Below are 26,788 nucleotides of genomic sequence, written 5' to 3'. Positions count from 1 at the left end.
TGTGTGGTGTGTGTGTGTGTGTGTGTGTGTGTATGGACTCCCGCACGCAGCGTCCTGATGTAGCGGGCAGGGGCTTGATGCACAACTGAAATGCGACTGCAAACCATTTGGCCTTCAGTGCAGAAAGCCGTCGAGAGAGAGAGCCGTCTGTAGTGCTAGTTTAGTTACCGTGGTGATGGGAGCTGAAGGAGCAGGGCACCAGGCGTGTGTGTGTGGGGGTGTGTGTGTGTATGGTGTGTGTGTGTGTGTGTGTTGTGTTGTGTGTGTGTGGTGTGTGTGTGGTGTGTGTATGGTGTGTGTGTATGGTGTGTGGGCAACAGGCTCTGCGTCAGCGTCGCTCAGCGGAGCTGCAGTCAGTCAGGTGGTTCCAAACTAGGCCACGCCCCCTGGGGCTTCCTAGGGGGAGGGACGGGAGAGTTGCCCTGTTGCCCCACTTACACAAGACAAATGACCCCCCCCACCCCCCTCCACCACACAGAACTATGATAGGTCTGCAGACCTTCAACCGTCTCTGACGATACCCCTCTCTCTCCCTCCCTCTCTCCCTCCCTCCCTCCCTCCCTCTCTCTCTCTCTCTCTCTCTCTCCAAACGTTCCTGAGGGGTCATCACTGATCCACTCCATCTCACTCTAACGGAACACTCTGAAACTCTAGAACAGAGCTAATTTCTTGCTGCATTGCATGGTTGCTTGCATGCCAGGAAGGAACATTTAGTAGTGCACTAAATAGAGTAATGCTCGGTAGTGCACTGAAGAGGAATGCTCGGTAGTGCACTAAGGAGAGGAATGCTCGGTAGTGCACAAAAGAGGAATGCTCGGTAGTGCACTAAAGAGAGGAATGCTCGGTAGTGCACTAAAGAGTAATGCTTGGTAGTGCACTAAAGAGAGGAATGCTCGGTAGTGCACTAAAGAGTAATGCTTGGTAGTGCACCAAAGAGTATCGGCTTTGGTGGTGCACTAAAAGAGAGGAATGCCTGCAGTGCACTAAAAAGAGGACGCCTCGGTAGTGCACCAAAGAGAGGAATGCCCGTAGTGCACTAAAGAGAGGAATGCTCGGTAGTGCACTAAAGAGAGGAATGCTCGGTAGTGCACTAAAGAGAGGAATGCTCGGTAGTGCACTAAAGAGTAATGCTTGGTAGTGCACTAAAGAGTAATGCTTGGTGGTGCACTAAAGAGAGGAATGCTCGGTAGTGCACTAAAGAGAGGAATGCTCGGTAGTGCACTAAAAAGAGGAATGCTCGGTAGTGCACTAAAGAGAGGAATGCTCGGTAGTGCACTAAAGAGAGGAATGCTCGGTAGTGCACTAAAGAGAGGAATGCTCAGTAGTGCATAAAGGAAGCAGTGCACTCAGAGGTAATGAAGACACGGTGCACTGAGACGCCTCTCCTACATTCCTCCCAACCCTGCTCAGCTGTGGAGTTGCCAGTTCTTCTCCGTTGTGTGCAGCTGAACTTGGTGTCTCCGTACATTTGCGCCTTCTCATTTTTACACCGTTTTTCCAAATGCTTTACAGAAGCACAAGCAAGTGTACAGAGCAGCCAGATTGTCTAATATGAGTCTCCGGTTTGTCTGGTGATGCCATGATGCTATCGTGTCGATTGCGGCTTGTTTAGTGTGGGCAGGGAGGCGAGACCCCCTCCAGTCGTATCTCCCGGGCTGTCGTGGCGTGCCGAGACATGAACCCCCCCCAGCTGAGACTGCCCTGGGCCCACACCTCTCAGTCTGTGAAGAGCCAGGCAGGCACAAACACGCCAGGCACACAAACACGCCAGCTACACAAACACGCCAGCCAGGCCCACAAACACGCCAGCTACACTAACACGCCAGCTACACAAACACGCCAGCTACACAAACACGCCAGCCAGGCCCACAAACACGCCAGCTACACTAACACGCCAGCTACACAAACACGCCAGCTACACAAACACAGCTACAAACACGCCAGGCATTGACAAACACGCCATTTAGCAAACAATTTAACACAAACACGCCAGGCACACAAACACGCTTCAGCTAATAACAAACACGCCAGGCAACAAAAACCAAAACACGAAACAACACCAAACACGCCAGCCAGGCACAAACACGCCAGCCAGGCCCACAAACACGCCAGCTACACTAACACGCCAGCTACACAAACACGCCAGCTACACAAACACGCCAGGGCAATACAAACATCGCCAGCAGCACAAAACACGGGCAATAAACACGCCAGGCACACAAACACGCCCAGGCACACAAACACGCTTGTGGCACAAAACACGCCAGTTACACAAACACGCCTTACAGGCAAAAAACACAGGCAATAATAAACACAAACACGCCAGCTACAATAAACACGCTTTAGCAGGCAAACACGCCAGGTAACACCAAACACGCCAGCTACACAAACACGCCAGGCACACAAACACCAAACACGCCAGCTACACAAACACGCCAGCTACACAAACACGCCAGCTACACAAACACGCCAGGCACACAAACACGCCAGCTACACAAACACGCCAAACACGCCAGCTACACAAACACGCCAGGCACAAAAACACGCCAGCTACACAAACACGCCAGGCACACAAACACGCCAGCCACACAAACACGCCAGGCACACAAACACGCCAGCTACACAAACACGCCAGCCACACAAACACGCCAGCTACACAAACACGCCAGCTACACAAACACGCCAGGCACACAAACACGCCAGCTACACAAACACGCCAGCTACACAAACACGCCAGGCACACAAACACCAAACACCAGGCACACAAACACGCCAGCTACACAAACACGCCAGGCACACAAACACCCAAACACGCCAGGCACACAAACACCAAACACGCCAGCTACACAAACACGCCAGCTACACAAACACGCCAGCTACACAAACACACGTCAAACACCAAACAGCTATAATAAACACGCCATTACACACACGCTAAACACATAATAATAACACGCCTATATACGCCTTCATATAGCATTACGAGACGCCAGGCACACACACACGCCTCATATAGCATTACGTGACGCACAATAATACACGCCTCATATACATGAGACGCCATACACACACATATAGCATTACGAGACGCTTAGGCACACACACGCTATATATCATTACGAGACGCCAGGCACACACACACGCCTCATATATCATTACGAGACGCCAGGCACACACACGCCTCATATAGCATTACGAGACGCCAGGCACACACACGCCTCAGATAGCATTACGAGACGCCAGGCACACACACACGCCTCATATATCATTACGAGACGCCAGGCACACACACACGCCTCATATAGCATTACGAGACGCCAGGCACACACACACGCCTCATATAGCATTACGAGACGCCAGGCGCACACACGCGCACACACACGCACACACACACACACACACGCCTCATATAGCATTACGAGACGCAGCATCTCAGCTTCTGTATTTGCTTCTGTCTCTGGTCAGCCAATCAGGCGCCTGGGAGATGCTAATGAGTCAATATATGAGTGCAATATATCCCATGAGGCAGTGCGGTGACGAGTGGATTTGACAGGAAGCATCCTCATCGGAGGGAATGCCATGCTGTGGCATGGATGGGTAGATCCCTCATCTGTGGACTGTTTGAAAATCCGTATGAACAGCTACCGGTTTGCGGTGTGCCCAAGGTCATAGTTTCACATGCAAATTAGGTTTCTGGCAAACAGTTGCGCTTCACTTTTGGCAAGGTTGCAGCAAATTTGCAGCAATGTCATATGCAAATTAGGTTCTGTAGCAGCCCTTGGATCCAAAAAGAGAGTCTCGACTGATGCATAAGGTGTTCTTTATTTAGTTCGTCAAACCAGCATACGTTCAACTTTTAATCCATCATCGTCACCTTAGCACCGTGAAAACTGTATTGAAAACATACATACAAACATTTCACACACTTGCTTTCACGGCTACAAACATCCTTACGTGAACAAACATTTAGGGCGACAAACGTTAACTACACAGCAAAATAGACCATACATATGTGCAAACATTTCCCGAATAACTATGAATGAACGCATTACGCGCCTCTATGAATGAACGATACCACCGCTCGCCACCAAGGAATGCAATCATATCGTACCTCGCTGCGCTCACCAAGGAATGCAATCATATCGTACCTCGCTGTGCTCACCAAGGAATGCAAACAATATATGATGGTCCTTTCTTCCGTCATGAAACGGGCGTCAAGTTATTTAAGTTCATGCATGAAACCAAATCTCAGATCAAATCCTGTCGGCCCAAACACAGCTGCGTACTACTCACACCCACCAGCTGCCATTTAAAAGCTCATCTTCCCTTGTGCAAACTACGGTGCTACCAAAGGGACAAATTTCAACATTACAGGTGCACAGAATTTCCGGTCAATCACATACAAATAACATTAAAGGCACATACAAAATATAGAATTCATTTAGATTAAGTTACAAACATTTACAAAAAACATTTTACCAATAATCCAACCCATACTTATTTCATTAGATCAACAGCAGATATTAAAACTCCAAAGTGGTCCTTTACAGGTTCGTCACCAGAAGTTCACTGGAAGTTTGCCATTATTGGCTAAGGGTGATGGCAAATCACTGGCGAACACATTTAGTCCAGTCATTTTAGGAGAAATGGTTGAACAAATTGCAACACAAGCAAACTTAACTGATTTTTGTATCCTCAGTATGTCCTGAGTAAGGGAAAAGCCCGAAGAATCCCTAATAGGGGAAAGTTTAGAAAAAAGACCCAAATATACCCTATTCATGCGCTTATACAGTATTTTTTCTCACGCAAATAGGGAAAAAAAAAATTTACCTTCACATATCACCATGAAAATTACTGAGTTGATTACTTACATCAAGACAAACAAAAAATGTATTATAAGTTTTTTGAAATTGCTAACATGGGCAAACAGGGCATAATGTAATTATGTCTAGCTAATGTATAGTGACCCAAAACTAATTGCAACATTTGACAAACAAATTGTCCAAGGCATGGAGGAAGATAATACATGTCTTAACTGGTATTATATCTCATCTAGTATCTCATCATATGCTTATAGAAAATATATAGTTTATGGTGTTTAATTTGTTTTCCCTGGACAGTATAGGCCAAAATGTATCCACTTTACACTAGATTTGCCTTTACAGAATAGAGGGCAATGTATTGTGCATGGCATAAAGGAAGATGGGAAATGTCTTAAATGGTGTTATATCTCCTCCGGAGGGTATATGCTTTCAGAAAATATATAGTTTAGGGTGTTTAATTTGTTTCCCTTAATAGTGCAGGCCAAAATGTATCAGCTGTTCACTTGATTCGCCTATACAGAATAGAGGAGTATGTGTTATGCATGGTATGGAGGAAGATGGGACATAAGTTGATTAGTGCTATATTTCATGTACAGGGCATATACTTTTAGAATATGTATAGTTTTGACTGTTCTATGACTTTGGTAAAACCATGATCCATGCATAGGCATGCATTGTTAATTATTAATCTTAAACTATATTTATTAGTATAGCATTTTTGCCAGATGTCACAACAATAGAGTCACTTGGAGGCTAACTGCAGTTATCCCATCTGCACCCTTCTGTTGAATTAGGACATTATCATGTCCATCTTCAACTTTGCCTTCACAATTTTCCTGCATTCACTAACATAAACATACTGTGCTGTCCGATTATTGTTTTAGACAAAATTGTGCAAAGTAAAGGGGGCATCATACAGGCCCCTCTGATTGGACAGACAGTATATCAGTCAACCCTGGGCAAGAGGTCAATTACTATAAGACTTGCAAAATGATGGACTGATACTTTAGTGTGATATACTGTATGTTTTAGTGACCTCTAAATCAGATTACGTAAACACCAAAACCACTTTCCTAGGCTGAATAATGCTTAACTATGCGTTTGTACAGATTACACATTGTGGAACACTTACATGCAAAAACCCACTTGGCTCTATTTAAAGATTCAACAACCATTTCCATTGATTCAAAGGGCCACAATGTAAAATAGACACCAATTTTGCAAACAAACCAGTATGAAATAAGCCAAAGGAATTCACTCTTTGAAAATAAAAGAATGTTCCTCAACAATGCAAGATTCTAAAATTCCATGTTAAGTTGGATGGGGTCAGATATTCTTTAGAATGTGTATTCTACAACATTCTAATTACAGTTTTCAGTCAGTATTTGCTGAAGAATAATGCATAAAACAACCCTCATTTTAACATTTCCACCAACTGGATTTTCATGGTCTTTTACTATGGTGTAAAGACCACCAATTTAAATATTAAAATGTGAAAATAAATTCTGTTGCAATTAGTTTTGGGTCAGACCTTTGCCTGGACTATTAGCTCTGTTGTGGTATGTATTTTTAAGTCTAGACTTAAAACATACTTCTTTACTGCCTCCCATAGTTAGGTATGGTGCGTGGAAATTCACCCACCTCAGGGTTTTTTGGAATGGACCACCCTGCTGAGTCCTCGTGTGACTGGCACCCCAGTCGCGCGTGCGATGGTGGTCACTGACCATACCTGCGCTGGTGTCGACTACCCCTCACCATGCCTTAGTTATGCTGCTATAGCATAGTGCTGTCATGGACTTTTCATGTGTCACGCCGTACAACCCCCCCCTCTCCCCTTCTCTCTCTCTCAACTCTCCCTCTCTTGCCTATTCTCACTATGGTATACTGTAACAATATATAGTACCACTAATTACTTATTGACATTAACCATTTTGATTTTCTTCCCCCTTACTGTACCTCACTTGTGAGGTATATCATCACCAGTCATCAACCATCCATGTGTTGGCCCTCCCTCACCCATCTCACCTGAAGTCCCATCCCGATTGCCCTACTACTGTCCCTATCTGGACTCCTGGCCATTGCAGCCTAGCTTGACCCACCACCAGCCTCACGACAATTCTGCCCGGATTACTGGCCCGTCTGCCAACCCACCACATGCCCCTCGACAACTCCCCTTCCCTGGACAATTCCAGCTGGACTAACTTTTCTGTCACTAAATCAGGAATAATAAATTACCATAAAGGATCGTAATCATCCCACCTCTTGTAACTTTTCAGCTCAAATGCTTTTAACACCATGTCTTATTCTCTACACCCGACTATCATATACATTTGTCATGTATACAGACCTTACTGTCATGTACTGACCCTGGGCAGATGGGTCAGGCCCTTGAGTCGTGGATCTGCTCGAGGTTTCTTCCTATATGTATCTCCAATTCTAGGGAGTTTTTCCTCGCCCCTGTTACCCCGGTTCCCCTGTTCCCCTGTTACCCTGTTCCCCCTGTTACCCCGGTTACCCTGTTACCCCGGTTACCCCTGTTACCCATGGGCCTCTCTCTCTCTCGCCCCTGTTACCCCTGTTTACCCCGGTTCCCCTGTTACCCATGGGCCTCTCTCTCTCTCTCGCCCCTGTTACCCCGGTTACCCCGGTTACCCATGGGCCTCTCTGTCTTTTCTTTTCTTCCTTTCTTCCCTTCTTTCTCTTATTGTCTACACTTTGTAAAGCGCCATGATACATGTGTTATGTTTTGGCGCTCTATAAGCACAATAAATTGAATTGAAATTATACAAATTAACTATATGTAATTACATTATGCCCTGTTTGCCCATGTTAACAAACAATTTCAAAAAAACTTATAATACATTTTTGTTTGTCTTGATGTAAGTAATCAACTCAGTAATTTTTTCATGGTGATATGTGAAGGTTATTTTTTTCCCTATTCAATGGAGAAAAAATACTGTATAGGTGCATGAATAGGGGTATATTTGGGTCTTTTCTAAACTTTCCCCTATTGGGATTCTTCGGAACTTTTTTTCCCTTACTCAGGACATACTGAGGATACAAAATCAGTTAAGTTTGCTTGTGTTGCAATTTGTTCAACCTTGACCCCTATTTTGGCTTAAAATGACTGGACTTATTTGCCACTAGTGGAAAACTTATCATTGTTGCCAGAACTTTGCTGGAAGTTTGCCTCTAGTGGCCAACATTTTCTAGTGAACTCATTTGATTCCCACAAATCACCCACAAGTTTGCTGCAAATCTGCCGCAAACATTTAATTTTTGTAAGGGCACTGTTTGTGTGGAAGAGGAAAGATAAACAGGGGAATGGAAAGAGCAAGATAAGAAATGAAAAAAGAAATGGATGGTAAAGGATAGAGAGAACAAAGGAGATGGGTAAAAAGAAAAAGTAAAAAATAGAAAGAAAATATAGAAAAAAGAAAAGGTACAGAGGTAAATGGACGAGAGAGAGAGAGAGAGAGAGAGAGAGAGAGAGAGCATACGGTACTCTACAGCACACCTTAATATATACAGTAATAATACCCCAACCTAATACCCCATCCTAAATATAATACCCCAACCTAATACCCCATCCTAAATATAATACCCCAACCTAATACCCCATCCTAAATATAATACCCCAACCTAATACCTCAACCTAAATATAATACCCCAACCTAATACCCCAACCTAAATATAATACCCCAACCTAATACCTCATCCTAAATATAATACCCCAACCTAAATATAATACCTAAATATAATAGGTATTATATTTAGGTTGGGGTATTATTTAGGTATTTAATTAGCAGTCAGGCCCACTGGTTAGCACTCTGGACTTGTAACCGAGGGCTGGGTTGCGGTTCGAGCATGGGCTGAAGTGCCTCCTTGACAAGGCACCTAACCCCTCACTGCCTGGCATGGGCCATTGTAGCAGGCAGAAGCTCACTGCTTGACCGATTAGTGTGTGCTTCACCTCACTGTGTGTGTTCACTGTGTGCTGTTTGTGTTTCACTAATTCACCGATTAGGTTAAATGCAGAGACCAAATTTCCCTCACAGGATCAAAAAAGTATATATACTTATACTATACTATACTATACTAATACCCCATCCTAAATATAATACCTAAATATAATACCCTAACCTAAATATAATACCCCATACTAATTATTCCTTTGATCACACACAGGGTTTAGTGGTTATTGTGGTTGTTCATGTTAAATGCTGTGTTCAGCCCCCTTTGAACTTCGTAGTTCAACTGAAACAGTATGCCCTTCTGCTTGATGCAGGCAGAACACCCTTCTCTCTTTCTTTCTCACTCTCTCTCTCTCTCACACACACTCCTGCCTCTCTGTTCATCTTTAGCTCTTTTCTCTCTTCTCCTTTGTTCTATTCATTCCTTCATCTTGCTCTTCTTTATGCATCTGGATGTTCTCTCTTTTTCTCTAATCTCTGTGCAGGTGGCAGAGCTGGAGCAGGTTGGTCGCCCTGAGGCAGGCGAGGCCGCGGGCAGAGACCAGCTGAGCCGCTCATTGGACGAGCTGGAGGAGCTGCTGAAGGCCAAAGACCAGGTAACAGCACCAACGCCTCACTTGCCCACACCTCACCTGCCCTGCCCATCCAACACCTCACCTGCCCTGACCACACCTCACCTGCCCTGCCCACACTCACCTGCCCCCGACCACACCTCACCTGCCCCCCTGCCCACACCTCACCTGCCCTGCCAACGCTGCCCAATCAGTGCCTGTCCAGGACCCAGTTAGGGATAGGTGCCAGAAAGAGAGAGAGAGAATGAGAGAGAGAGGGAGGGGTAAGGGAGAGAGGAGAGAGAGAGAGGGAGAGGAGGAGAGAGAGAGAGAGAGAGAGAGAGAGAGAGAGAGGGGTAAGGGAGAGAGGAGAGAGAGAGAGAGAGGGAGGAGAGAGAGGAGAGAGGAGAGAGAGAGAGAGAGAAAAGGGGCATCAAGAAAAAGAGAGAAAGACAGGACAGTGGTTTGGAGAGAGATAAAGAAAGACGCAAAGGAAGGAGGGAGAGAGAGAGAGAGAGAGAGTGGGGAGGAGAGAGAGAGAGAGTGGGGAGGAGAGAGAGAGAGAGTACAGGGAGGGAGAGAGAGAGAGAGAGAGAGAGTACAGGGAGGAGAGAGAGGGAGAGAGGGAGAGGAGAGAGAGAGAGAGAGAGAGAGAGGAGAGAGTACAGGGAGGAGAGAGAGAGAGAGAGAGAGAGTGTACAGGGAGGAGAGAGAGAGGTGTGGGAGGAGAGAGAGAGAGAGAGTGGGGAGGGAGAGGAGAGAGAGAGAGAGTACAGGGAGAGAGAGTACAGGAGGAGAGAGAGAGAGGAGAGAGAGAGAGGTACAGGGAGGAGAGAGAGAGAGAGAGAGAGAGGAGAGAGAGAGGTGTACAGGGAGGGAGAGAGAGGGAGGAGAGAGAGAGGTACAGGGAGGAGAGAGAGAGAGGAGAGGAGAGAGAGAGAGTGTACAGGGGAGAGAGAGGGAGGTGTACAGGGAGGGAGAGAGAGAGAGAGAGAGAGAGAGAGAGAGGGAGAGAGAGAGAGAGAGAGAGAGAGAGGAGAGAGAGAGAGAGGAGGTGTACAGCGTCTGCTCTGCGCACCGTCCCCAATTATACTAAACACATTTGGGTGCAGATTGGAGTGCAGATTGGAGTGCAGATTGGAGTGCAGAGGTTCCTGGGGTCCAGTGGGTACATTTGTACTCATTAGGACCCTGCTGACCAAAGACACACGCAGACGCAGGCGCTTTGATTGGCAGCAGCGGCAGGTGAAAGCTCGCTCAGTGGCAACGCGTAGAGCAACAGCACTGTTTTTACCACTGAGGTATTGCCAAACACGCCATTAGGCAGGAATAAAATGCTGATTGTTCAAAGCAAGCCATCTTGCTCTCGTGTTTCATCATAAAGCAGGCTTTAAACTAGCGTGTTAGCATAATGACATGCCCCGGCTTGGCCTAATTAATGAAATGAAAGGGCACTTCTCCCTGGCTGACTGTGTCAGCTTATGGGCTGTGGGAGCGTAGCATAGCGTAGCGTAGCTCTGGGGGATGAGCTAGATCGCCTTCTCTGCTCTCAGCATGAGCAGATCCAGATCCTGGCAGAGCTGAGGCCATGGCAGGTGCCTGGGTGGGTAATCAGCCATGATGGGGTAGAATGCACCAGGTCATGTTTAATTTAAACAGGCTGCATCTAGCTGTGTCAGAGCTATTACGTAGCGTCTGTTAAATAATGGAAGCCATTCTTCCCCTCACTCACGTGTGCAAAAGCAGGATGCTCAGATGGGACACTGCTGTGCTTGTTGTCACTCATTGAAAATGAAAACCTCGCTGTGGTCATTAGAGTGGAATGGTGTGCTGGCATTTGCTCTCACACTGGCTGCTACTAACTAGGCCTAGAAGTCACAAACTGTAGTGTGAACACACACACGCACGCACACACACACTCACACGCACGCACACACACACTCACACGCACGCACACACACACTCACACGCACGCACACACACACTGAGGGGAATAAGGGAATTTTCACACACACCCCATTTGGTCCGGACCTTCAGACTTTTCAGTTTGGTCTGAGCCAAAATTGTAGGTGAGAAAGGTGCCACAGACCACGGTCCGGATCAAAAGACCAAAATTTGGTCTGACCTAAAGAGATGGTGTCGCTCCGGATCAAACTGAACCATGGTTTGGTTTGTTTGCAGTATGAAAACATGGTTTTTGGATGGTTCGGACATTCGGACCAATTACAGGAAGTTGAGGCATCTTGCTACCAAATAACGGATAACAAATGGTCTAAAATGAGCTGTGAATGCATACAGGGAGTGGAGATCATATAGCCTAGACTATTTAATTAGATAAAGTATTAGATAAGATATAAGTCTGACAATTTGGTGTAAAAGTAAATTAGAAAAAAATTTGTTAAAATACCGACATCTACAACATTTTTGGAGAGGATGAGAGAGGGGGGATACGAAGGACAGCAGAGCAATGCTATCTGAATTCTGAAGCTTAAAAAAATCTGCGGCAGCAGCATATTAAGGTACGTGAAGCCATAAGAAAAAGCGGCGCTTTTAGGTAGGAAAACCCACTGAATTGACAACATGTCAACGTCAGACGCATGCCTGTAAACAAACCAATCAAAGGGAGACGCAGCGCACGTAGGTGGTAACGACAGGATGCAGGGAAGTTAATGCAAAGTTCTTTAGTTCGCTAGAAAAATTGCAATGTGAAACCATTAACTAATCGGATCAAATGTATTCAATGTAACTAAACATGAACGTTGGTCCGGACTTTAAGGTGTGAAAACACCCCAATAGTGCAACCCCATGTGAAATCTTACATGAATGTTTTTATTTGTAGGAAATCCACAGTCTGCAGAGCAAAAAATCGGACGTCCATGAATTGGAGAAGGAGAAGGAGGGGGCCCAGGAGAGACTGCAGGTGAGCATGAGCTAGCAGATGAGCTAGCAGGTAGCATGAGCTAGCAGATGAGCTAGCAGGTAGCATGAGCTTGCAGATGAGCTAGCAGGTAGCATGAGCTAGCAGATGAGCTAGCAGGTAGCATGAGCTAGCAGGTATTAGATGAGCTAACTTGGGTGGCATGCCATGAGTAGCGAATTGAGGCATGAGCTAGCGGGTAGCATGAGCTATGAATGTATGAGCTAGCAGGTAGCATGAGGAGCGGCTTCGAGGTGGGCCAGCCTATCCAGGTGCTAGTGCTAACACACTCAGGTGCTACTGCAGACTTCACAGATGCTGTCGATCCTCCATAAACAGACATGTCATCATAAAACACCTCTGGGAGTGGAGCTCTTCCCCATTTGTATGTAAATGTGGGTGAACGTGTAGAGGTGGAGATGGCCAAGCGCACCACTCAGCTGTCTCGCACTGAGCCACTCGCTGGGAGGGAGACAGATGTGGGTTTTAATCATGCAGAAGCTACTACCATAGCGATGGAGGAATTAGACACACATATTGATAACATGAATGGATCTGGAGCGGTTACAGACCTGATCAGGCCATATTGATAACATGAATGGATCTGGAGTCTCAGTACGGTGTCACATGACAAATGGTCTGTGGAAGTAGTGGTATTATAAGTGTAATAAATGTGTTGGAGTAGTGGTATTATAACTGCCATGTGTTCTAAATGTTGTGGAGTTATAAGGTTTGTTATTAAATAATGAAACTAAGCTGTAATTCAACTGTAATGAGCATGGCACTCTTATACACTTGAGACACACCCAGAGTCTTGCGCTTATTTAACACACACTTAACACACTTTGTATGTATCTGTGCTGTGAGTCACTTTGGACCAATGAAGAAATTATGTTATATAGGAGAGTCTCGGCACACATGTGCAGCAGGCTTGTGGTTGCTATGGTGGTAGTAGTGTGTAATATGCTCACTAGTGCCACCTGGTGGAAGGGAGCAAAAAAACAGAACAGGATGTGGGGATGTAATTTATGATTAATTTCTACGTCACACACAGTACTGTTGTGTTTGTAGGATCTGTCAGTACTGTTGTCTGTTGTGCTTCTGTGTGTAGGATCTGGACTGTGTCAGTACTGTTGTCTGTTGTGCTTCTGTCTGTAGGATCTGGACTATGTCAGTACTGTTGTCTGTTGCGCGTCTGTCTGTAGGATCTGGACTGTGTCAGTACTGTTGTCTGTTGCGCGTCTGTGTGTAGGATCTGTCAATACTGTTGTCCGTTGTGCTTCTGTGTGTAGGATCTGGACTGTGTCAGTACTGGTGTGCGTCTGTGTGTAGGATCTGTCAGTACTGTTGTCTGTTGCGTGTCTGTGTGCAGGATCTGGACTGTGTCAGTACTGTTGTCTGTTGTGCTTCTGTAGGATCTGGAGGTGAAGAATGCGGAGCTCGAGCAGCGTGTGCAGGTGGCGGAACAGACGCTGGCGTCCTCGCGGGACGAGCACGGCCAGGCGGAGAACGAGGTGCGGCGCATCATTGGCCTCCTGGACGTCAAGATCGCCGACCTCAACGACATCCGGCAGAGTATCGCCAAGCTCATCGACAAATAGTTGTGTCCTTGGAGCCGGAGAGGAAGAACTCGGCTCAGGACATTTGCACTGAGACTGGGGTGGGGAGGGGCTAGCACGCTCCAGCGTGTCCTCAAACACCCTCACTAAGCGCACACACACACACAATACACACACACACACGCACACACAAATACGTGCACACTTACACACACGCACATATACACACACGCACGCACTAAAGAAATGCCCTTGTTGATCTGTGGTGTTGGGTAGGCTGCATTATCAATCTCAATACTCTCTTCATCTGTCTCTTTGCTTTCTTCTATAGTTGAATTATGGGAAGAACTTTGTCTTTTTACGCATCATTATGTGTATAAGTATATCATGTGTTTAAGTCATGGGATGATCTGGGATGAAGCTGGATTAGAGCTCTATACAGTATCATGTGATTAATGCAAGTATTATTTAAGTATCAGTGTTAGGAGACATTTTTTGTATTTTTAAATGCATGATTCAAGTCATTATATTCACCTTCATTCAAGTTTGACTCACCAGACATTGAGGACATGAGAACTTTGGACACTGTCCATTCTTACCTCAGAAGACCGGTGCACTTGGAGTGATGCTCTCGGCTCTCGGCTGATGGTGCATGTTGACATGAGCGTGACTGTCCAGAGGCCTGGCCGTACTGTGCGGGTTGAAGGAGTTCGAGCAGTTTTTCTTTCCACTCAATTTGTCTTTTTTTGGTTGTTCCTGAAGTGTACTGGAATGTGTTTGGCCACCTGGGAGACTGTTTAGGAGGTGTGTGTGTGTGTGTGTGTGTGTGTGTGTGTGTGTGTGAGAGAGATTAAGGAGGACGAACAGTACTGAGTGCATAGGACAGATTGAGGACAGTGGTGTTCTACAGCTCCAGAAACGGCCTGGAACCATCAAACCTCAGACTGACTGCTGGATTTCAGGAGGGGGTCATGTGCTATTTTTGGCACAGGATGTGATGCCATTAAAGGACGGCATGTCTTTGAGCTGGTTTTGTCTCAGTGGTAGTTTTACCCCTCTCCTCTCACCACACCTGTTTCTAATCCTTCTCCTAAAAGCAACTGACCCAGGTAAGGGTCCCACCCAAGTCCAGGCCAGTCCTTCTAGAGAGATGTTCTAGTCTGTACGTTGCCCTTTATTCTAGAGAGTTCTAGTGCTGTACGATGCCCTTTATTCTAGAGAGAAGTTCTAGTCTGTACGATGCCCTTTATTCTAGAGAGAAGTTCTAGTCTGTACGATGCCCTTTATTCTAGTGAGTTCTAGTGCTGTACAATGCCCTTTATTCTAGAGAGAAGTTCTAGTCTGTACGATGCCCTTTATTCTAGAGAGAAGTTCTAGGGCTGTAAGATAACCTTTAATGGCCTCCGACCAGAGATCTATTCTAGAAAGAAGTTCTAGATGGGAGAACAGTGCCAACTTTGGTTTCTTCACTGCTGCATGTTCAACTGTTCAGGAGTACACCACGCTGTGGGTGTGTGTTTCCTTTTGCCAAACTACAGAGATAACACTGTCCCGCAGATGATTTGAAGATGTGGTTGGACTATTGCATCTTTTTTCCACCCAATTCTGAAGCAAATGCTTGTAAAGTGTGACGAGAATATTTTTTTTGTGTGCAATTTACTGGCAGGCGGTCAAAAACAACACCAGCCTCGACATCTTAAACAAACTCGACAAACAACAAAATTAACAAAAGACACTTAAGTTCAATGGTTTAGAGAAGTGACAGGCTTACATATCATATCTGGTTTACGACCAATACGAATACCTCAGCCCACAGCGCAGTTGTGCTCCACACACGTTAGCAATACACACTTTAGCGCCACACATGTTAGCAATACACACTTTAGCTCCACAAACGTTAGCAATACCGAGCTGCCTGCTGGCTCAAACTTGTTCTGTGGACCGCAGGGACACCATTGCTTTGTAAAGACGTCACCAAGCACAAACACCAAGCACATTAAACAGAACTATGTTGTGTGCACATTATTGACGCTTATGAATTACAAATAAACTTTGTACTCTGGAGATTGTTATGATGCTTTTCCAAAGTCTCCTCTTTAGTTTGGATTTTGTAATCCATGTTTCGCCCGTGGTCAGTTTTTAAAGACTCCAATGCCTGGAGACATGATCTAGTCTGTAAGAATTAAAGACTTTTGTTGTTTCCCCTCCCTCCCTTCCTTAGCCACTCTTGAAACACTTGCTATAGAAGTTATGCATACACTTGAAGCAGCTGAAACAGGATTATCAATGTGTAACCTGCGCTGTGTTGAACCTGCGCGATTCAGCCCTGCACACGCCAGACTCGAACCCGCGAACAGCAGCACCTCGGATCGGGAGGCGAGCGTGCTGACAGTTGAGCTAAAAGCCTCTTGAGGCGTCGGGGAGTGAGGTTTACCAACATTCCACAAGCCCAGCTAAGCTAGCTGGCATCCCTTCCAAATGCACATTACTGAAGCCAAACAATTAAGCATAAGTATATATACTCATTTGATCCCGTGAGGAAAATTTGGTCTCTGCATTTATCCCAATCCGTGAATTAGTGAAACACGCTCAGCACACAGTGAGGTGAAGCACACACTAATCCCAGCGCAGTGAGCTGCCTGCATCAACAGCGGCGCTCGGGGAGCAGTGAGGGGTTAGGTGCCTTGCTCAAGGGCACTACAGCCGTGCCTACTGGTCGGAGGTCGGGGTTCGAACCGGCAACCCTCCAGTTACAGGTCCGAAGTGCTAACCAGTCACGGCCATGGCTGCCCTCACTCACAACTGTCTCTAAGGTGAAGGAGGATGAGATTGCAGAATTAGGTCACGTATCCTACGGCTCTGGCTCCTCCTCCAGAGGGGGTTCTAATAGTGCGTTTATGTGGCTGGGAAGTGGGTAGGTCTCCCGAACTGAGAGCGTTCACTTGACGACAACGGGCGACGTTGCTAATGTTGATAGGCTAGGAAGCCAGAAGGCTAACAGCACATAAGGTACTCTGGGAAGTATTAATATCACAATCACCTGCATTTATGAGTATAACAGACGATGAAGTGACTCATTTGGGCATGGAATAAGTCCATTTGTTATCTTTCACTATGTTGAGTGACATCAAAACATTCTCCTGGGAGCTCTCCCAAATCCCCCATATCAAACTGGGAAGTCCCCAGTTCAGGTGTGACAGCGGTGTGTCTAGCACCCCAAGCTATAGAATTATCCCACTTCCCAGTTGCTCATGAACGCACCATAACACACATCAGCTGTCAATGGCTACAGATGTCAGAGATGAAGTGTCATTTCCTGACAGCTCAGGATGGCTGCAGACTTTGGCCCAGACCCATTGTGAGGTCAACAGTCTCAACAACAGTATAAGAGACATGTCAAGTAACCGCAGTGTTTCCCATGAATTGACTAATCTGTGGCGGACCCCCACACAATAGTTTTCTGTTGTACTACCGGGGTTCTGTTGTACTACCGGGGTTCTGTTGTACTACCGGTATTCAAATGAGATAAAATCCTTTCATTGAGCTGCGCTTTTCACGCACGCAGCCTTTCCTCGCCCCGCCCCCCTCTCTCTCTCAACAGACGCAGCCTTTCCTTGCCCCGCCCCCCTCTCTCTCTCAACAGACGCAGCCTTTCATTGCCCCGCTCTCTCTCTCAACAGACGCAGCCTTTCATTGCCCCACCCGCTCTCTCTCTCAACAGACGCAGCCTTTCCTTGCCCCGCCCCGCTCTCTCTCTCTCAACAGACCCACCACCCCTCCTCTGCATACATCTAACACATTAACAACTGCTCAAGGATCATTGGCTCATCAGCGTTCTAAGGGTGGCGCTTAGCGACAGGTTAATTGCCTGCAGGCCTACTTGTTTGGCACATGCTGATGTTTGGCAGTGCATTTGTGAAGTCTTGATGTCATCTTTCAAGTACTTGACAGGTTTGTCTTTTGACAGGGGAGCTTTGTTTCCATGTGGCATTTTCCCTCATGAACACAGCACACTGGGGTGTCTGTCCCATTCTGTTTATCAAAATACAGGTCCAATATTACATCTGATAAGGTATCATTTTAAATAGGTTTTAGGTTTAGGAATTACATTTTTTTTTTTTAACCACAAGCTCCGCAACCTACCAGTTAAGAAACACTGGCATAGAAGACGATGGGCTCAATTGGGGTCATCCCTGTTTCCCCGAGTCCTATGTTCCCCGCATGGGTTTTAAAAAAGGGTCCTATGTTCCCCGCACGGGGTTAAGGTTTTAAAAAGGGTCCTATATTTCCCCACGGGGGTGTTTTAAAAGCGTCCTATGTTCCCTTAGGGGTTAAGGTTTTAAAAAAGGGTCCTATGTTCCCCACACGGGGTTAAGGTTTTAAAAAAGCGTCCTATGTTCCCCACACGGGGTTAAGGTTTTAAAAAAGGGTCCTATGTTCCCCACACGGGGTTAAGGTTTTAAAAAAGGGTCCTATGTTGCCCGGTCCCATACAAAGCGGGGAACATAGGAACGCTCCCGCTAAATTGCTATTAAATCCGCTGAGCATCATGACTGCTGCATTTAAGTTCACTCTGCAAAGGCCTCATCCCAACATAGCAAGCCACATCTCTAAGCTAAAGTTAAAATACAGTTTGGATATCGAGCGTTACAGCTGCTTGTCAATATCAACTAGGCTACTCATGCAGGGCTAGACTACTATTAATTTTATTGGCTCTGACAATGTTTGCAAAATCCCGATGTAAATGGAAAAGTCTTTTCCAAGACTCAAAAGGGCTTGTCCCAAGGAGTAGTACAAACTTTTATTTTCTCATTACATAAATGATGTTTCATTATTTTCACCCAGACCCTCTGGGCACCCCAAACTTGATTATCAACACTCTAAGAAGTTATGTGTTAAAATGACACATTGCTGTGTGTGCTCAGGGACAACATATTTTGTGTCAATTTCAACACCGCAATTATGTGGAGATAGCCGAATTGTGTGACTGGCTGGGTGGGTTAAAATACAAAAAACTATAGCTGAAATTTGTCTTTAACCTTTCACCCAGCCACACAATTGCTGTGTTGAAATTTACACAAAAATGTGTTGTCCCTGAGCACACACAGCAATGTGTCATTTTAACACATTACTTCTTAGAGTGAAGGTGATAAACAATGTAGCCTTTATACTTCGTATGGGAAGCGAACCTGCGAACACGCAAGAAAGTTGGTAGTTTGCTATGCCATCTCATTGCACGTTACACCACCACCGAACGTAAGTGTCGTCAAAGATCTTTAATATACAACCGTCTCTGGTGTCGTAGAGTAGCACGATTCCTAGAACCACGCGCATGTGAAGTTAAAACATTTTAAGTAGCATAATCTTAATAAATTATTTGGAGCTAGTGAATGTGTACATCCATGCTTGGTGACACTGTCGGAAAAAACATTTCTAGGCCTTCTTCTATTTTTGAAGTTGTAGGCTATAGGTGATGAAACCACAGGTTGACGGAACCATCTTTTTGGACTCGTTTTCCGACTGATTGTTTTTTTTTGCAACACATCTTAATTTAGCTTGAAAGTTAACCTGCTATGGAGCAGGTTAGTTCTGTGGCATAAATCAGGGGTGTGATCGGCAAAGGTAATAAAAAAAGGAAAATATACGAATAAATGATTTACTATAGGCCTACTTGATGATACATTATAGCCTGCCCCCTAACAGTCCTCTGGGTCTACGTACAAAATAGTGAATTATGTGATAGGCCTCATATTGATGCTGATTGAAGAGGTTGCAACTTGAAGGTTAATATTTCAGTTCCAAAGAGAATCAAATTACATTGCTCCCTCTCCTCCCAAAGTAACACTGTAGGTCCTATACCTCTCCTCCTAAAATAAATGTTAGGCTCTGTTTGAAGCTACTGCGCCAGGATTGTGTAGGCTAACCGGCTACAACACTAGTTTTAAGCGCACACACTAAATGGAGAGCTATGGGTTAAAATGCGGATTGCGCCTTTAAATAAATAATCTATCAGCACATTGCTACAGTAGGCTATTTCCACTAAATATTCAGCTCAATATCATGTGCAAGACGTTTACTAAGTATGCCAAAAGCTTTGATCTCCGTCACGTTTTCTCAAGGTGAGATGGCATCCTGAAATATGTTTTAAACAAGGGGCGCAAGGTTCACGGAGGTGAACGGCTAGATAAACGCGAAATGACGAGGTGTTAACTAAACAATGTAGTAGGCCTAAGGTAGACAGGCTTTGTGGTTAAAACTATGAAAACGTGTAAGGTTAGTCTAGTCTGTCACAGCTAACTTCAAGCACAGCTTACACGCGCAGAAATTAAAATTCAATATCAGTATCACGGGATTCATGATCGGAAAATCTTGACAGCGAACCCGATGCAAAGCCAAAACGAGAAAAAAAAACCTTCTACTGTATGATGTCTTTTTAAAATCAATTTGTTGACCTTTACCGTTTCATGGCTTTTGCTGAGAAACTAGTTCGCCACACACACTGAACTCTAATCAGGCATTCTTCAGAACGCAGCTGATCAACCCGTCCCATCTACTTTCACTTTCAATGAAATCCACAAGTAAACGGAATACACTACTTGCGGCGTGATATTCAGAAAGATGTGAAGCACAAAACCCGTCGTCATTGTCAGCGGACTGTTATAACAATGGCCTGTGTTATACAGAAATAGTCTACTTCTGACCGACAGACCCCCCCCTAAAAACAACTCCTCGGATCTATACGAATTGTGTGGGTTTCATTTTCAAGTCGAAAAAACGGAATTCCGTTTAAAAACGTAAGAATCACACACCTGATAAATTCCCATAGTTACCAAACTGGGATTCACGTTAACCTCATTAATGGAACGGAGTTCTCACTAAAATTAGCGATGTCGAAATAAGCCAGGTTTGGCCTTTAGCGAGTTTGATGGAATACCCCCCAGGAGAGTGTTTAAGTGAACTCAATTAGACCTACACACCAACAATACAATGTATTGACATCAAAGATACGTGTAATAGTTTAACTCACAGGCGGGATGTGGCCTATGCCAGAGCCCGTCTACGGAGAGCCTGGCCACTCCGTATTAAGTCCCATTGTACCGAATTTTGGTTGCAGTTCCACCAGATTTCCACTGGGGGCGATCGCCAGGAGTGCAGAATGAATGGGAGTCAATGGAGCTAGACGGCTAAATTTGTCTTTTTCTGATTGTCGTTGACAAATCTCAGATTTGATTGTAGTTTGTATAACTTCAACATGAGTTATAGGTCAAAAGTTGAATGAACGAGTACTTATGTCCTTTTGATTTCTTACAGTTTGGGTCGTTGTTGCCCATAACACGCTAGCATTGTGCAAATGAGTGACATCATTGACACGTTTGAAAGGCTTTTTAGAACAATTAAGTGGCTTTAAAAAATATAATACTCCACCAAGTGTATTTTCTTTGACTCCCCTTTTCGAATACAATATTCAAATTACTTGAAAAAAAAATATATCGAGAAAAGTGGATTTTTTGGGGGTACAGCTCCATAGACCTCCATGCATTCTGCACTGCGTGGACGAAGGCGCCCTCATGTGGAACCACAGAAGGAACTGCAACCAGTTCAGAAACCGCAGTTTTTCCGAGAGTGGCAGTTCTCCCAAAGATTGTTAAAGCGGAACAAGATATTTCATCAGGAGCCACTTCCGGGGAACCCGGATCGCGAGGGGGTCAAAATCCCCTTTATGCAGAGCAGAGGCAGCGACTGCTCCATTGAAGTCTATGGGCATAGCTCAGAATTTCACCACATATGCTAAGGTCTTGGTTCTATAGAGTTAGGAATGTGAATTTCGGACGCGTTTTCATGATCCTCAAACCCTTCTGAACATTTCAGGTACATTTTTAGCATTTTTGAGCATTCCAGTCTGGAGAAAATCAACCTTATATCAGGTGTCGCCCGGTTATTTATGCAGCTGCTGTTGGCTGGTTGCAGCGATGCGGCTCGTCAATACGTCATCGACCGCCTCTTTATGCAGACAGGATTCGATCCCCATTTCAGCCCATAGACATGAACTACGACGAAGTATCTTGCTCGCCTTAACAATCTTTGGTTCTCCCCTTATTAGACATTCTCTGCCTATGCTATTGACCGATCCCAAGCCCCGCCCCTTTTACTATGTCACAATGAGGACGTCGGAGGACCTCGGTCAATTTTGAATTTTATAGTGTCCACAAAGATTGTTAAGGCGGAGCAAGATACTTCGTCGTAGTTCATGTCTATGGGCGCGAAATGGGGATCGAATCCTGTCTGCATAAAGAGGCGTGTCGATGACGTATTGATGAGCATACGTTGCAACCGCCAACAGCAGCTGCATAAATAACCGGGCGCACACCTGATATAAGGTTGATTTTTCTCCAGACTGGAATGCTCAAAAAATGCTAAAAATGTACCTGAAATGTTCAGAAGGGTTGGAGGATCATGAAAACGTGCCCGAAATTCACATTCCTAACTCTATAGAACCAAGACCTTAGCATATGTGGTGAAATTCTGAGCTATGCCCATAGACTTCAATGGAGCAGTCGCTGCCTCTGCTCTGCATAAAGGGGGATTTTGACCCCCCCTCGTGCGATCCGGGTTCCCGGAAGTGGCTCCTGATGAAATATCTTGCTCCGCCTTAACAATCTTTGGTGTCCATTCTGTAGCCTACAATACGCCGGTTATGTGAATGCTAATGCTTCTTTTGCGAGTAGCCTAAGTAACTAAATAACTAAAGAGCTCAAAAAGGTTCAAATATATGCCTGGGATACTTGTAGAAGTGACATCCGATATCCTGACCGTGTGAAACGTTGACAGACATAGGCCTAACTTTGCATAACTTTGGATAGGCTGCTACTTTTCAGTAAAGAAATCTGAGTGTGTACGAAAATGTTCCCTTTTTTGTGTTCATAACTACATACAAAAACATAACTAAACCTGGTTTCCACTGTTGAAACGACAACATAAGCCTACGCAAAAAATTATACCTACCTTGCAGGAACTGAACTCACACTCATACAATTGGAAGTACGCGCAAATAGGCTACACCTTCAATCACGTATCGCCTTACACACAATAAGAATACTTTCAGCTTTTAGGCATAGGCTACCTTGCCATGTTTAACTTGGGATAGAAGACTGTTCACAGAAATAAGCTAATGACCATTTTTTCAACAAACGGAATAGACTACTGCGATGCATCATTGATGGCTGAACGAGAGATAGCCAATGTCTTCTAAAGATCAAATCATGTGCCGATTGAAAGCCTTGCTGTATAGGCTATGCAGTCTCGAAATCGACAATATTAGGCCTACTACATTGCCCACATTTAAATTAAGTATAGCATAAGCGGGCACTGATGAAGTCTTGTGCAAGACAAATCACGTCTGCAAACTGCAGATATGTCGTGCGTTGTATGGGTAAACTCGGGTAGATCTAGTGGTTTCTTTTCAATAGCCTACATTTGTATCATGTTTATTTGAACTCTTCCTTCTAAAGCAGCCATTCAAAATAATAAGTAGGCTATCGGCCTACCGAAGCGAAGCTATCTCTCCGCCTCCCCGACATGAGCTGCTTAACAGGCTAGCCACTCTCCCAAGTTGCGTGGGAACTTGGATCTGCAGCACTTGGACCCGTCTTTAATTAATCCTCGAAATATGGTTAGATTTTGTTATGGACACGTCAACACCATATGTTTGCACAGACATGTTTATTGAATCAGTCACATCTGCAGCAAATAAGGTATTAATTGTTTATCCCCAGTTAACATGCATCCCATTAAGATCCGTAACACCAGATTGGTTTGTCCTCAATTTGTGGTGTTCCACCTCGTTGATAACAGCAGACATTGTGAATGTGTCCTTCCGAATACTGAAGGCCTTTCTGGCCTCTGTTTTTTGAATATATCAATATTACTTGACGCCCAGAAATCTAGCATACTGTTACACTCTGCTAAATGGTGCTGCGTACCCATGTTGAACACGCGTTCTCGCCCGCACTTTCCTGCAAACTTGTCCGACTTAGCAACAGTAACTATGGGACTGACAATGGGAGGAGGGGCTTGGGATCGGTCAAATTTAAGCTTTAATTTTCAAGTAATAATAATTCAGTGTTGTGGCATTACATTTTTTTTTTTGGTTTCATGTCATCCCCCCACTGTTGCCTGGCCACCACCACAAATAGAATCCAATTGTGTGGACACACTGGGTAACCCACACCTTCCTGTCTTAGGTGATGCCATCATGACAAAACCCCTCCCAGTCTTTCCACCCCTAACAAATCAAATCTTGTTCTGACAACTGAGCTCTAGTGGATTTCATCTCTGGTGCAAACCAATCCAAGGAGAGCCGAGGGCAGAGAGAACACAGATTCCCAGTTTCTTTTTCTTTTAACATTTATTTAACCCAGAAATGCAAAATGTGATCTCAGGCCAAAGGGACAGCGTGGCACGGCGCGTCTACTTCAGCTTCTTCTTGGGGCGCAGGTTGTTGGTGTGGCCACACTTCTTCTTGCGGCAGTTGACGGCACGGGGGTGGAGACGGGCGTAGCACCTGCGGCACAAGAGGAACCAAGGTCAGTAAAGTTCTGAAGGCTACGCCAGCGGAACCAAGGTCAGTAAAGTTCTGAAGGCTACGCCAATGAGATGGGGGTCTCAGCTGGATCACCACCGACCTGCAGAACCTGGCAGGCTTCCAAAGCCGTTGCCTTAGTAACAGGCTAGTAAAGCTGGAACCTTGAGGCACATCACCACTCTGACTCCATCTGAACAGGATTTATTCCGCCCACTCAGTCCTACATCCCACCTCTGCCTCGCAGAACAGCTCTTAATATCCTTACATTCGTATGGAGCACGACGCAACTAGGGCCGAATTATTTTGCCATCAATACTTCACATATTTATTCTACAGGTTATGGTTTTTTCCTTTCTTCTGGCAAATGGATTTGTGACTCTTGACAGATTGATCATATTTTGAATTAGGTTAATGGAACGTTATTTTCCATCCCAAGAAAGGCAGAATGAAGTATTGTGCATCATTTTTTCAGAATGCCTTGGAGATGCTAGCAGACACCAACTCTTTCAAGTAGCAATGACATGCATGACTTTCATGAGGAGCTGTGGCACTCACTTGCGGCAGATCATCTTGTCACAGTTGTACTTCTGAGCCAGCATCCTCAAAGAAGGCTCAATGATGCCTCCTCGCAGACGAAGCACAAGATGCAGGGTAGACTCTGAGGGGCAACAACACACACACAGCACCTGCATGAGCCAAGCGTGCTCCTTACATTGACCCCAAGCATGCTCCTTACATTCACCCAATAGTCTAAAGCCTCAGACTTTGTCCATACAAAACTAGCTTTAAATGTTTACAATTCCTAAAGTAATAAAAACATAATCTATCGTAATAAATACCCAGGTTTACCCAAATACTGACTAATTACCAACAGCAACAATCTAAAACCTGACTTTATGACACTAATGAGCACAACCACTCGGTTCTAGGCCGAGGTAGGTGGAATATTAAACATAAACACTTCCCACAACTATTCACACAAATCTAATAAATACTGATTTGTTCAATCATCCAGTACTTCAGCAGTAAATACATAATAACCTTTCTGAATGTTGTAATCGGACAGTGTGCGGCCATCCTCGAGCTGCTTGCCAGCGAAGATCAGACGCTGTTGGTCAGGAGGGATACCTGCAGAGAACAACTTTCATTACCATGACAACTATTAAATGTATGGGTGAAGATACGTTTAGAAGACTACTACATTAACAGACAGATAAACAACTGAATGCCTTACCTTCCTTGTCCTGAATTTTTGCCTTAACATTTTCGATGGTATCGCTGGGTTCGACCTCAAGGGTGATGGTCTTCCCTGTTAACGTTTTCACAAAGATCTGCATCTTTGCAAGCTCTACAACAGAAGTGACATAACATAAATAATTGAGTATCGGTGGGCATTCATATATCTTATGATTAGAGATTCATTGAGCTAATATTCACTGGGCAACTTAAAGGCATGTCAGGCAGTGCGAACTACTTCTAAGCATGGTGACTAACGCTACGTGTTAGCTTCAGTTAGCGAGTAAGGTAACGTAACGTTATGCTTATACGGCGGGGTTAGAAAAACAAATCAAAGTCGCTAACGCAGATCGGGTCACATGTCACCAATCATTACACGGAAATGCACACAACACGACAAAATATTGTTAGCTGTTAAATCTCGAACGTGTCTGTGAGTTATTATCAGACTCCACATGGTTAGCGAACTAGCCATCTACCATACCACTTAGCCATTACCAGGAGGTCTTTGCCACATGCTCTGTACGATAAGTTATACTATTCTACATCTTTCTACGCCACAGACTCGATTTTCGGTATTGAATCCATTATTCAGTTGACTCAAAGTAAATCGTGATGCGACAAAGTGAAGAATGAAAGAGCAATTTTCGCCAGGAAAGACTATTTTAACCAAAATACAATGGACGAAAAGAGTACCCACCCGGCGGTAAGCTTTGCCTGAACGAAAAGAGGCCGTCTAAACCGGAAGCGCGTATATTTACATCACATCCTCCCCTAAATCCTGCCTCACTGAAAGAAAATAACTATGTCCTCCACAACATAGACATAACAGAGAATAGACTATTATGTCCTCCACAAAGTTGCCCGCTGCACAATGACTCCAACTGATTTGAAAACCATACATCCAACATACCAATATGAGGTGTTTCAGAGTTTACAGGTAATATAAATTCACGCTCAGCTGATGATGTTTGTGACTTTACCGCCATCTATCTGTAGCATTGAGGAATAACATGTGAGGAAGAGTTTTATAGTAATTACTGTATTTTTAATTAACTAGGGCACTTATCTCATGTTTACCAAGCCCTGATTAACAGTTTGCTTGAATTAGAAGTATTCTGTAATTATTATTACAATATTATGTAA

General features: G+C 44.9%; 2 protein-coding genes across 2 annotated transcripts in view; one reads left to right on the top strand and one right to left on the bottom strand.

Moving 5' to 3' along the window:
* The window catches only part of homer3b (homer scaffold protein 3b), a 55,439-nt gene extending 41,261 nt beyond the window's left edge, over window positions 1–14,178 (top strand). Inside the window, exons 5-7 of the mRNA XM_048252940.1 lie at window positions 9,283–9,393; window positions 12,188–12,268; window positions 13,681–14,178. Of these exons, the coding sequence (XP_048108897.1) occupies window positions 9,283–9,393; window positions 12,188–12,268; window positions 13,681–13,866 (378 nt within the window). The 3' untranslated portion in view covers window positions 13,867–14,178. The remainder of the gene's footprint in view (window positions 1–9,282; window positions 9,394–12,187; window positions 12,269–13,680) is intronic.
* A 10,032-nt stretch (window positions 14,179–24,210) lies between these two features.
* Window positions 24,211–26,445, bottom strand: uba52 (ubiquitin A-52 residue ribosomal protein fusion product 1). The gene is made up of 5 exons (XM_048253371.1): window positions 26,343–26,445; window positions 25,641–25,754; window positions 25,448–25,534; window positions 24,962–25,064; window positions 24,211–24,385 (listed from the first exon to the last, which is right to left on the bottom strand). The coding sequence occupies exons 2-5, from the start codon at window positions 25,741–25,743 to the stop codon at window positions 24,292–24,294; spliced, it is 387 nt and encodes a 128-aa protein (XP_048109328.1). The 5' UTR covers window positions 25,744–25,754; window positions 26,343–26,445; the 3' UTR covers window positions 24,211–24,291.
* Window positions 26,446–26,788: the final 343 nt, after the last annotated feature.

Source organism: Alosa alosa, chromosome 9, assembly GCF_017589495.1.
Source record: "Alosa alosa isolate M-15738 ecotype Scorff River chromosome 9, AALO_Geno_1.1, whole genome shotgun sequence".
NCBI classification, from domain to species: Eukaryota; Metazoa; Chordata; class Actinopteri; order Clupeiformes; family Clupeidae; genus Alosa; species Alosa alosa.
This window is presented reverse-complemented; position numbering and strand designations above follow the sequence as displayed.